General features: G+C 39.8%; 1 protein-coding gene across 11 annotated transcripts in view; it reads left to right on the plus strand.

The window, feature by feature from the left end:
* LRRIQ3 (leucine rich repeats and IQ motif containing 3) overlaps positions 1 to 13,325 on the plus strand; it is a 43,888-nt gene that overhangs the window by 3,801 nt on the left and 26,762 nt on the right. For 2 of the 11 annotated variants that reach the window (XR_014220872.1, XM_082227255.1), the window contains exons 1-4: positions 674 to 853; positions 5,212 to 5,512; positions 6,285 to 6,608; positions 8,479 to 8,612. Coding sequence is in view for 10 of the 11 variants with exons in the window: in XM_082227255.1 (XP_082083381.1) it covers positions 5,249 to 5,512; positions 6,285 to 6,608; positions 8,479 to 8,612 (722 nt within the window). In the remaining variant the exon portion in view is untranslated. Of the gene's footprint in view, positions 1 to 666; positions 854 to 2,060; positions 2,160 to 3,427; positions 3,478 to 3,674; positions 3,811 to 5,211; positions 5,513 to 6,284; positions 6,609 to 8,478; positions 8,613 to 13,325 lie in introns of those variants that run through there. The other 9 variants (XM_082227258.1, XM_082227254.1, XM_082227260.1 and 6 more) reach the window with 8 other exon arrangements.

The raw sequence follows: 13,325 nt of genomic DNA on the forward strand, positions 1-13,325 counted from the left end.
CCAGATGGGTGGGGTATAAACAATACTTATTTATTATTAAGTATTACACTTAGGCAGGAATAACCAGCTGCACCAGTATAAGATGGGTGACACTTGGTTCACCAGCAGTATATGTTAACAGGATCTAGGAGTCTTAGTAGACCACAATATGGGTCAACAATGTGATGCTGCAGCAAAAGAAGCTAATGCTATTCTAGGCTGCGTCAACAGAAGTCTAGTCTCTAGATCAAGTACCACTCTACATCATCATCATTATTATTATTATTGGTGCTCTCACCCAATTGGTCATTATTTTAATACCAGCATTGGTTGGACCTTGTGATTCTAGTTTAAATAAACCCCAAACACCCCTCAAATAAATACCACAATCTGTCCACCCCTGACCTACGGAACACAACTTCTCTCTCTTTACGGGCTGTGCAGTATAGAGGGTCAGTCGTGGAAGAAGCAGCCCCCTCATACACCCTTGCCCACCTGATTTTTCTCCCTCTGGAACAGGGATTGGCATGCACATAGTCCTAATATTAATGCACGCGAAAGATAAGAAGAACAAATCCACGAAGGAATCGGGGATATCTTTTGCAGGCAAAGAGCATGCCCTGCCAGTGAGATAACAGACCTTCCCAGTGATCTCAAGAGAAGAGAGGGTGGCCTGGAATGCTGGGAGAAGGTGACAGTTGGGTGCTGAAGGGAGAAGCAGGCAGGTGGGAAGAAGAAGCCAAGCAAGAGGCTTGGTCTGAGGAACAGGGCAGGACAGCACATCTGGAACCCCATATGGGCTTGGTACAGGTGTAATACAGTGCGATGGTTTGATGCAAGTTGGTGTCATAGTCTGCCGTTACATCCAAGCTAGGTGTGGAAATCACATTTCAGATTCATTACCGTTCTGGTCTGTAGCCGAGTGCAACCCATAGTCTGCTAGTTCTGATGTAACAACGAACTATGGTTTGCATGGAAGTTGAAGTAGCTAATTGGCCAGATGGAGAAAAGAGATTCTGGAATGCTTTCAGTGGGGAGATTCTCCCGGCACATATTTTGATGTCATTTTGGTGCCAGGCAAATACTTCTTTATTTTACTTTATCAGGCCTCTTAATTTGATTTGATCTGTTGGCTGGTGTACTTTATGTTTAGGGTATGTTTTTAGTTTGTAATGTTGTGTTTTCAAATTTTGTAAGCTGGCCTGGGAATTGAATGAAAAAAGTGTGAGGTGTGGATTTGTGTGCTAAATAAATAAAACTGAGAGGGAGAAGAATAGGGGAGCATGTGATTATGAGGCTTGCAGTGCCCAAGCCTGGCTTGATGTTGTACATGATCCAGATCAATGCTTTTCTTTATCCAAATTTCCAAAAGATTGTTCCTTATGCTAAGAACTGTACTTCTGTGCGACTGTGCACATGATCGTAATATTAATGCAATGTCACATCTTCTTACCTCCCTTCCGTGGGTAACTGCCTATTGCCCTCTGGCAAGAGAGACCCACAGGACACTCAGAAAGGCTCTCACTCATCCACTAGCTTGACTAAGAAAAGAAAGAGGTGGCATTCTCCTGGCGCTTCTTCCTCAAACCCTTTGTGCTTTTGAGATCACAGAAGGTAGATGTGGGATCCCCCCCCCCCTCGCCATTACAGGACTAGAAACAGGGAAGAAAAAAACATGCCCTGAAAAGCTTCCTGAAGGGGAAAAGCAGTGAGCATTTCCACGGTTCCTTATGCTCATTCTTGGGCATGTCTCTTCCCCAAGCCCTCTGCTTATCAAAGATGGGAATGAAGTTAGTACCAAGAGGGACAGAGGCTTGGCTAGGAAGCCAAGCTGATATTTATAGACTCTTGCAATTGCTTCTTGCAATTTTCTTATGCAGTTTTCAGCACATTCACCTCTTTACCCTGGGCTTTGACACTTGAGATATATGTTTTAGGACCTACCTTATTCTGTAATTTGTTTTAATTTATTTTAATGTTGTATTTTTTAAAAAAGATGGTAATATGCCCTGGTGAAGGGTAGAAAATAATTCTAACTAATAATGACAATATTACTAGTAATAATATTCTAATTTTAACAGCAACAACACCCCTCCCTCCCCAAAAGCCAGGAATCGCAACTTACCACCATGTGTGTGTGTGAAGTTCTGTTCAGTGACAGTGAAATAGTGATTCCATAGGTGAGGGATAGCAGCTAAGGGTGACAGTTTTATTATTATTTTCTTGCACCTCTGAAATACATTGTTTGCTTATTTAAAGACTTATACTCTTCTTGCTTTAAGCAATCATTATGCAACACAATGGCAAACAAGATTATACATGTCTTAGCGATGGGGTAACAAAGAGGAAACATGATGCTGAACGCAGGAGAAATAGCCCCCTCTGGGAGGTATGGGACTTCGCATACAGGCCACACAGAATATGGCTCTTGGTGATGAGGGAAGCCCTGATGGGCTGGAAAAACTAATGGTTCAGTGGCAAGTCTGTAAAGGAAGAAGTGGTTTAAATCTAGAATTTAAAGGTCCGCAGGAGTCATCTCTATTGCTACTGATAAATCATAACATTTATTTGCATGCTCCTTTCCCAAATAATTTCAAAGCAGCTTACAAGAACAGTCAACAAATCAAAACAAACACAGCCATAAATATATAAACTACATTCCATAAACACAGTATTTCATATCCACATTTGCAAGTTAACAAAAGCATCCATATTAACATTTCCCTGAACTTTGAAATGCATTCTAGGCCCCTTCAGCAGCAGAAGCAGCCTATGTCTTCAGAAGCTATGCCGTCCCAGGCTGAGTGGAAATGGGTCAGGCAGAAAACAGGGATCAGGTCTTTTCAGGGTTCACAGTGGTGAAGAAGGCCACTCACTGTAAACAGCAGCAGTGTTGAGTTGCCTGGAGGCGACTGCTGTCCATCTAGGAATAGTGACAGGTGGCTTTAAAAGAGGACTACACAAATTCATGGAGGGTAAGGTTTTCAACAGCTACTAGTCATGATGGCTGTGTTCTGCCTTCCATGTTGAAAGCAGTGTGCTTCTGAACACCCCTTGCTGGAAACCACAAGATGGGACAGGCTTCTCATAGGCATTTAGGTCGCCAGTGAGAGAAAAAGATGCTGTACTAAATGGACTACAGGCCTGATCTAGCAGGTTCTTCTTAGGTTGGCTCTTGAAAATGCTTTTTAAACCATTTCTTCCTTTACAGATTTGCCATTGGTCAGTTCGTTTGACTCCTTTCTAGCAAATCAGCTCCATTATATTCTTTCTTTATTTTTATACAAATGGCCAAAGGGAAAATGAGCCATGAGCCACATTCTGCCTGGCTTGCTTGTTCTGCTAAACTGGCTTATATATTTTCATGTCTCCACAAGCATTTTCAGTACTAAGTGCTATGCGAGCATATGAGTTCATTTTATTTCATGCAAGTGGAATGTCCTTGCAGGGATGCGTTGGCAATCTTGATATTCGCCGAGATCTTCTTGATGTATAAATGTGTGTGGAGATCTCTTTCTATATCATTGCTCGTTTTATAATGTTGTGGCTCCTGTCAGATACTTTTGCTCTATTCTTTCTTTTTAATTTTAAGAGTTGGATCAAATCTAGTCTTCGGTGGATTATAAAAGTACAAAGTGCAAATGAAAGGAAATGAAGCAGTCGTGCCCTCTGATATGGTCTCACCATGCACAAATCCTGCAATAAAAGAAGTATTAAAAATAAGACAGAAGCCTCTGTATGAAATCACACAAAAAGTACATGAAACCCTGGTTTTGGTCCTAACTAAAAGACTACTTTATCCATCCCTTAAAATAAGGGCAGAAATTAAAGGTGCTGATGGTCTCCTTACTTTAAAAATAAAAGTAATATATTTCTGAAATTTCTTCACTAATCCAGTAAATATTAATTTGACATCTCTTTAAACCATGACAAAGCAGACTTATATGAGGTGCGTCTCTAAAAATTAATTTAAAATATAGCCTCATTTAATTTATCTCTTGCTCAGTTAAGGCTGAAGAAATCATAAATTAGTTTTCTGGCAGATCTCCAGTGACCTCAGTGGAATTTTGCCGGCACAAATATAGGTTGGATTATGGGGTAAAGGTATCTGTTTTTCATTCCTTAGCCAGTTCAGTCATGGTGCTCATTGTACAAGATAGTTTTTTAAAAGTATTTTTTTATTACTATTTTCAACATACATACTAAAAGCAGCTAAATTTCAATCTATAGTGTAGCTTATTTCCCCCAGCTTTCCCCAGATCAGGGATTTGATCAACTCCAATCCCAGTAGAAAATTCAGGCGGCCTTCTACTGAACTTGCGGCTCTGTTACATACTCATTTACCTTTTAATGCATGTTGGGAGTATTCTATGAAGGAAACGGAATAGCCATCTTGAGCTTTAAGAAGCTGCTAGTTCAGTGTAGATATTGCAGGTTTTCTAGCATTGGCCAAAGTTATGCTGCAGGAAATGGCTGATATCCCTGAGTAGCAGCCGAGTTGGAGGAAGGACGTACTTTTAGAGTCAGGTGATGGGGAGTAGCATTGGAGACAAGGGGACATGTCATGTTGATCAAGCAGTTTTCACTAATAAGCCACATCATAAGCAAATCACATTAGTAGTGCATACCTGTATGTTGCCTCCAATTCCACTTTACTCTTTCTTTCTCCATATATGTTTGTGTGTGTGTGTGTGTGCATGTACACACACACACACACACACACACACACTCTTATCCTATACTTGGAGATTCAGTTAAACATCATAACAATAAATGATATATGTTTAAATGACACTTTCATTGAGCAAACAAAAGATCTTGTTGATGACTAGCCCCTAATTGTTTTTTCTGAATATAAAGGTCTTACACTGTTTCTAGAAAACACTTTGACCTAGAGTACAATTCATTGTGTTTGCCTGTATGCTTTCCAGCTTATAGGTACACTGTTTTTGTTTTCATTACATTATCCATTTTTATTGACACAGTTCCTTAGTGTTTTCTGTTATTGTGATAACATGGAAAAAACAGCAGAATTTTGCACTTGCTTACATGTTTTCAAATAGTCTGTTAGATTTCTTTCTTCCCGCCTGCCTTCCCTGTCGCTGCTAGTTCTTTAATAGAGCAGGGAGTGTTGTCACAACCAGCTGGATATTTCCTTAGGGTACTTGAAGTTTTTCTTTTGAAAGTTGAATAAATGTAACCTACTGTGTAATCTCTCCCCCCCCCCCTTAGATATCTCATGGATAAACTGTAAAAGAGATCAACAACCATGGAGGAGGAATTTGCAAAATACCTTGTCTCTGCTTCTAAAAATCTGCTACTCCAATATGGGCAAACCGCCGATCAAAAAGATGCAAAGAAGCTGCGAAATCTCGTTATGGTCAGGATACGCACTCAGTATTTATGCAATCTAAAAGAGATGCAGTATTGCGTTTCACTTAAAATATGTGATTTGTCTGGAAATTTCATTGTGAATATTGATGCACTTGAATCTTGCACTAGTTTAATTAAACTGGATCTTCATAACAACCAGGTGAGCAAATTTTTAAAAATTAACATACAAAGTATGGTTTGGGGAAACTAGCCAGTTTTTGTATTTGTTCCTGTAGGTTCTTGATGCAGGCTTAATTTATGCTGCAGGAGCTTCCACTGTTAAGTATTTTTTATTCTAACAATAGAGAGTGTTTGTTTGTCTGTGAGAGGTGGGGCTGGAGAGAGAGCTAGACCCCGCGTCCTCTGTTTCTTCCGGTCATTATTGCAATAGAAATGTGGCCTTTTCAACATTGCCAAAATTGTATTTCTCACGGTACCTAATGTATGAAATTAGCTGTCTGAAGAACTATAAGTTGTATCCTGAAATATTGATATTAAGAGCCCAAAATGATGTCAGCATTTTCATGATGGTGGGAGTTGGGTGGGAAAACTATTCTAGTTTCTGCTTTGAGTGTTTGCTTATTTTCCACAACATTCCCCCCCCCCCCGAAGGCTGGAATTTTACCTTTTACTTTTGAAGCACTCAGTTGAGATTCTCATGTTCACTTGCTCCAAAGGATACTGCGTTGCTCCCTCCTATTGAAGTGAATGGGGGAATCCCAGTCACACATCATAGCACACATGCATCTCGGGACCGGGAGTGTTGTCTTTGATATATAAATAAAAATATGCAGATGATCATTGACTGGGCTTATTCTCTTCCTTTGCTGAGGAAGCAATTTTGGTTTGACAGGTTACTTACACCACATTTTCCACTATATATTTACTTTTTTTCTCCTTTCTTTCAAAATTGTGTTTCAATACTGTTTCAGATAGAAGAGCTTCCGGGTCCAATGTTTTGGGTAAACATGGCAGGACTGCAACTTCTGTATCTTCATAATAATAGCATTTCAGCACTGGAAGATGTGCATTCGTTATCTTTCTGCCCTAATCTGATCGCTCTCACCTTGTTCAACACTCCCCTGTGCCTGAAAATCGCATATAGGCATATTGTTGTTAACAGCATCTTTTCACTCAAGGCACTGGACTACTATGTTATTTCTGATGAGGAAATAATAGAAGACTGGAGGCTTCCTGAAAAATATAAGCCCTTTACACCTAGCTTTTATATTGATTTTTGCCCTACTTCTGGAAAGGTAAGTTATCTAGTTGTTGTTTGTTTTACGGCATGCCTTCATAGGAATAGTAAGTTTCAAGTATGTCATCATAATCTGTAGCCATTAGCTGAAATCCAGCAAGCACAATGGAGCATTCCAAGTCCTTTGCATGCCAGGAACCCTGTGTGCAAGTATTCATTATTGTGGCAAATCATCATGGCTTGCAGTTACAATTATTGTTCATCAGATAATCCTAAAAATAATGAATGTTTTCATAAATTTAAAGCATCTGAATTTTTATCTGTTTTGAATTAACAGAAACATTTAGAGATGGAAGAAACAATGGTTTCACAGGTGCTAGGACTAGAATTCATGTCTTTGTTTAGTTACACAATTTTGATTCTTTCCTTGGCTCAGTGAAATGTTCCAAATGTAAAAACATTGCCTTCCTTCATTGAAGCCAACATTGAAAATATGCCTACAAAATGTGACTAGGCTGCATTTTTCTTTTTACTAGCCTGCTAAGATGCTAGTAGCATGTGCCTCAGTGCTGGCTTCAAAAGAGCCCCTTCTTTAACATCTGGCATGGAAATACATGCAGTTAGCTTCGTTTCAGACTAGCAAAAATGAAATGCCTTCTGCAAAACAGGCTGGCGGGGAAGGGACAGAGATAAGAGAATTGTCTTCCCTTCCTCTGTAGCCAGAATAGAAACAAATCCAACTGGTGGAGGAGGAATGATGTTCACTCACCTGTATGGAATTCCTAGTCGTCTGTGGATACCAGGCAAGTTGTTAAATGCAAGGCTGGCTGAAACCACTTAGTTTACAAAACAAATATGCTTGGACTGATGCGCTTTCAATGGTAAGATCTTCTACTAGGACCCCTTTCTGGGTCCTTTGGTCCTCGTAAATCAGACCCGGTTCACATGGCACAGTAAGAGACCTGAGTGAGAGAACTGATAGAAATGGAAAATATTAAACTGGGGCCCAGAACAGCATCCCTACAGGGGATTGGACTAGATCAGGCATCCCCAGACTCGGCCCTCCAGATGTTTTGGGACTACAACTCCCATCATCCCTAGCTAAGGAAGAAGAAGGGAAGAAGGGTTTGGATTTGATATCCCGCCTTTCACTCCCCTTCAGGAGTCTCAAAGCGGCTAACAATCTCCTTTCCCTTCCTCCCCCACAACAAACACTCTGTGAGGTGAGTGGGGCTGAGAGACTTCAAAGAAGTGTGACTGGCCCAAGGTCACCCAGCAGCTGCATGTGGAGGAGCGGAGACGCGAACCCGGTTACCCAGATTACGTGACTACCGCTCTTAACCACTACACCACACTGGCTCTCCACTCTCTCTCTCACACTACACCACTAGCTAACAGGACCAGTGGTCAGGGATGATGGGAATTGTAGTCCCAAAACAGCTGGCGGGCCGAGTTTGGGGGTGCCTGGACTAGATTACTCCAACTCCACAATTCTATGATTCTACTGTAACATTGAGAAGCTTTAGCTCTGACAGCACCTGTCACATGATTATACCTGCCCCCGGTCTGCTTTCCTGCTGGTGGGGGCAGCAATGTGATGTTTGTCCTCACTGGCTAACTACAAAATGTAAAGTGGTGATGTGGAGAACTCTCCAGAAAGGATGAATGCTATTTCTGTCCGATCCAATCATAGAGGGATTTATGATCTTTTGTGAGCTCAATTACCAAGCTTCAAATAAAGACAGTTCCTTATCAGGTATGAGATATAATATTTACTGGTGAAATCTAAGGGGGCAAGTGTTGGCCAGTATGCCTGATCTATAACATAAAATTTAAAAAGTGCATGATTTGTTTATTTTTTGGGGAAAAATATGTTTTAATGTATGTTTACAGAAAATCTCATTATTTGTTGTTGTTGTTGTTTGTAGGAAACTACATTTCAGGAAGAAATGGAAATGGTAAAAAAGATAATTTCCAAAATCAATTACATCCTATCTTTTCATTCGCCAGTCCTGATTATTCAGAAATGGATAAGAGGATATTTAATTAGAAAAGTATTGTGGTAAGTATATTTTTGCTTAGTTTTAATCAGGAGCTGTTTTCATGCAGGGCAGAGTAGCTAATTTAAGCTGACTTTTCAGCCATCTTACTGTACACAAATAAATATGTCTGCAATGCAACACAGCAGACATTACAAGCTTTCTCGAAATGGATGTTTGGGCATAGTTATATGTTGGGACAGTTTAATTTTAAAAACGTTGTACATAGGGAAACTCTTCAGTAGATGGCTCATAACTAAAGGGGCAGAGTTGCTGCTTCCTTGATCTGTCAAGTGGTTTTTGAGTCATGCATTATTTCAGTAATTTGGGGAGCAAGTGTGTGCAATCGACTTCTCATTAAAAGACCCATGGCATACACTAATTTAATAGTTTTTGGACTATTGCATCCAGTATATCTGAAGGTTATGCCATAAAAAAAATGCACTGCCACTCTGATTCTAAACATTTGCAGCAGTCTTCTAGCTACAACACAGAAGTAATGTCTTCTTGCTGGTGCACCGATATAGTTTGTGACATTGAGCTGGGAAAGCATTTGGTATATATGACAGCATTCTAACCCCTTTTTGTATTAATATATTTGGCTTCTGGTCTGAACACTGGACCTTTCATTGTATAAACTGATCTTTGTTTTGCAGACGGGAAAGACATATTGTACAGAGTTCTTGGCTGTAAGTGTGTGTAGGGATAAAAAATGAGTTTATATTTATACAGAGCTTCCTATGGGATGCTGAGCCTTGAGCATAGCAGGCACTCTGTTTTCTACATAGGCCGAAGTTCCAATTATATCTTGTAAGTTCTTATAAATTCTGGCTCCTAGTTGTGATAGTCATACCGACTCTGGAGCTGGAATCTATGGAAACTCACAACGTAATTTTTAGTAATTTTTCAAGTCATTTTAAAATAACAACAACAACAACAACAACAACTTTTATTTGTATCTTGCCCTCCCCGGCCAAGACTGGGCTCAGGGCGGCTAACATCAAATATATAACATTGGTACAAAATCAAACAATAATTAAATTACCTCCTAAAAACAAGTCAGGAGCAAATTAAAATCTAATTAGATGGCTTTCTGCAGGATTAGGGTTGGGAACAGTAAATGTTCATCAGGCCCAACTATTTACGCTGTTCTTATACGGGCCTGTGAGAAGTAGATATTCTAGAAACTTAAGTTTCTGTTCATTAGTTTCTATTTCATTAGTTTCTATTTGGCCACTATATTATTTGGAACTGTGTGGATAGAAGCAGGCTATAGGTAATCTAAAACAGTTTGTGCCTTCTGTTTTTTTTAACTTTGTGGTGTTGCAAAAGCAGCAGAAACTCCTGACTCTTTATTCCCCTTGAATGAAAAAAAATATGTTATTGAACCTTAAATATTTGCACAGTATTTGATAACTTAACACACCATTGCCTTCACAATCTTCCATAATAGCTTAAATGATGTCACTGAACGTTGTAAGAATATCATACATTATTGCAAACACTTGGATTGTGTGACAATTTTGGAATATGAAAAGCTTTTGAAAAAATGTTTCTCCCATCATGGACGGTTTATTTCATCTAATTATCACAAGCTTGTAGTGGTTCCCAGTTTTATAACCTCTAATTATTAAAAAAATACGCTGTCATTCAGATGTGTGCATGAAAGTGATATTCGGTGTGAGGAAACATATATAGGACATTGCAAAACAGATTATAAATACATAGCAAGGCATCAAAGGCAAATAAATATAGAATTAATCAACAGTGGCAGTCTACTGCTAAAGCATAGATTAACATATGCACAGAAACAATTGATCATTTAGACAAATTTGTCAGAGCTGAATAGCTGCACTCTATAATATTCCAGAAATAAGTGTCACTGGCATTAACTTTTTTCCTTTTATGTAGTCTACACACAGAATTTTAAGGAACCTATTAGGTGTTGTAATATTGCAGTATGGAGCGCATTGCAGCTCCCCCCCCATCACAGGCTGTTCTGCAGGGTCCCCCAATACTTTGTAAAAGATTTTAGGGTCACAGGTAGAAGGAAGAATGGGCAGAATTTGCGTCCCCTTCTCTTACATCAACTGATGCCTCCACTGGGTCAACAGCTAGTGGAATAACAGCAATAGATTTCACTTTAAAATTTCACATTTTGAACATGTGTAAGCTGCAGCAATGCATACTGTAAAAGCTTATATAGTGGTACCTCGGCTTACGAACTTAATCCGTTCCAGAAGTCCATTCTTAAACCGAAGTTGTTCTTAAACCGAGGCGCGCTTTCCCTAATGAGGCCTCCCGCTGCCGGTGCCCTTCCACCATTCAGATTCCGTTCAGTAAAGTTCTCAAACTGGGACACTACTTCCGGTTCTGCGGAGTTTGTAAACCAAATTGTTCTTAAACAGGACTGTTCTTAAACCAAGGTACCACTGTACTGCTAGTGTATAGTGACGGATAGGAAAAGTTAACACTCCACACTGCAAGTTTTTGTTACAGGTTGCATTTGTTCTTATTCTCAAATTTTGCTCCTTAATAACAGCTGGAAAACAATTGTCGTTTGGTTTTCCCTGTTGCTGTTGTAGACGTGCCAACGCTGTGAACTAGCAGAGTTCTAGTGGCTACATTTTCTTTGAAATAAACACTTTTCACAGGGTGGCAAATTCTCTTGATTTCTAGGGAGACAAAGAATATTATTTAAAATCTGTGATGGTGTGGACTGTAACTAACTTAACTGTTCAAGGTGGCTGAGGAATTTTTCCCCTCAAATAAGACTGTGTTTAATCTCTTTATAACACACACACTACTGTGCACTTACAATCTTTTCACATAATGTTTCAATCAAGGAATTTAAGAATTGATGCTACCTTATTAAATCCAATATTCTGTGAGCATAGTTGCCAAATTGCCCAAACATGTCCAGGGAAGAAAGTAGCAAAATACTAGCATAACTGGAGCTGAGGACAGCTTTGTGCGTGTGCTTGCCATGACAAGACTTAGGTTCTTAATATGCTTGGTGTTCTCCATTGTATGTGCAAACACACACCCCAAACTTCTGCAGGAAGTGAAACTTTAAAAAGTATTATGCTACCTGGAGTGGCTCCAGCAGAAGCGCATTAGTATACATGATGGGGAACAATATGCACAGTAAAAGTTCACAGACTTTGTTGCTGTAAATGCACGTGCCTAAGTGATGTGAATGACTAACGGAGATATTTCAGATGTTAAAAGTTTTCTTTGGTCTTTTCAGTGTGATATCTGAAAGAAAGTATATTCTCCAGGGTATTCTGCATTCATGTCGTGGGTGCACTACACCCCACACCAGATGATGTTAAATTCATGCTTAGCATCATAATTTCTAAGATGAAAAGCACTGACTTGTGCCTTTGTATTATTTGTACACAGATGGTGTTCTGTGAAGCATTCAGCAAGCAAGCAAACCACATCTGTCAAAACACTCTCCATCAATTCCAGCATCTTGTGCTGAGTAGCAATTGAAAGGTTGTCAGTTTAGATCAATGATTCTCATACCACGTTGGGTTGACTGGTCATTTGTACGGACTGAAAAGCCCAACTAGCTCAGGAGCTGCAGGTAGCTCATTTGAGCAGTTCAGGAGCCGTTTCTTGGCTGATCAAGGAAGTGAATGATGAAGTCCACTGTAAGGCTATTCTGTAGGAGCAGTCTCTTGAATCTCCTTTCCTCCCACTTTCAGTCACATGCAAGGACTGATGCATGCTGGATCTCCTCCCCAGAGGAGGAGGGGAAAGTAATGGTAGGACTATGATAATCCCTTGGGGCCTTTAAACTGGCCTGTAGGAGGAAGTGAAGAAGCAGTGGTAGTTGTGGAAGAGGACTGATTGGTTGGAAGAGAAAAACAGTAGAGCAAAGAAATGCTGTGATGTGGACAAAGTGAAATATGTCCTATTGTGGGACAGCACTGTTTAGCATTGTAGCATCTCTGTCGTTCTAAAGTTTTGTTTGTTTTTCTTCTTTGGAGACTCAGCGCACACCTGAGGTCCATGTATTTGTGCTCTCTATCTACATATCTTGTTGCTTAAAGCAACACTGAATATTGACAGCCATCTTTGTTTTGATACACACAACCATTTGGCATGAAAAGTGAAAGCTACTTTAAAGATAATCTTGTCAAGCTGTTACTCTGATGAAGAGTGACAGACTCTGCATCATTTTGGCAGACAGGTCAAGTTTTCTTTGGGGAAGTGACAATTTTCCTTCTTTTCCAACTAATGAAAAGTCTACAAAATGAGTCTTCTCTGAGCCAAATGTACTTTGAAGAGAGAGTGCACCGAATATGAAAGATAAAATGCATGCCTTTACATATTGGCGCCATGGTATGCATCCACAGAAAACCTGTGTGCTGCTGAAAAGTTTAATAGAAATACAAACTTGAATGTCTTTCAACAGTGGGATGCTGGGAAGATTTCAATGGCTTTGCAGGCATATACACCAAAACAAGTGTTTTAAGATGCAAGTAATAATTTCTTATAAGCTGGATCTTTTTGGCACATATGGTAGTGGAATACTTATATAAACTCTACTAATTTGTGAACACTAGCTTTTCAGGAATAGCAGTAGTTGCATTTGAGTCCATTGGAGCTTGGCTGCAGAGGACTCCTTAGAAGATGTGTAGCTGTTAGATTATTATGACCCTGTCAGGGGTCTTCTCTAAGTAAAAGTTGCTGATACTACTCGCTAGCCCTTGGGCTAAGGTTAA

Source organism: Podarcis vaucheri (assembly GCF_965113315.1).
Source record: "Podarcis vaucheri genome assembly, chromosome: 6".
NCBI lineage: Eukaryota > Metazoa > Chordata > Lepidosauria > Squamata > Lacertidae > Podarcis > Podarcis vaucheri.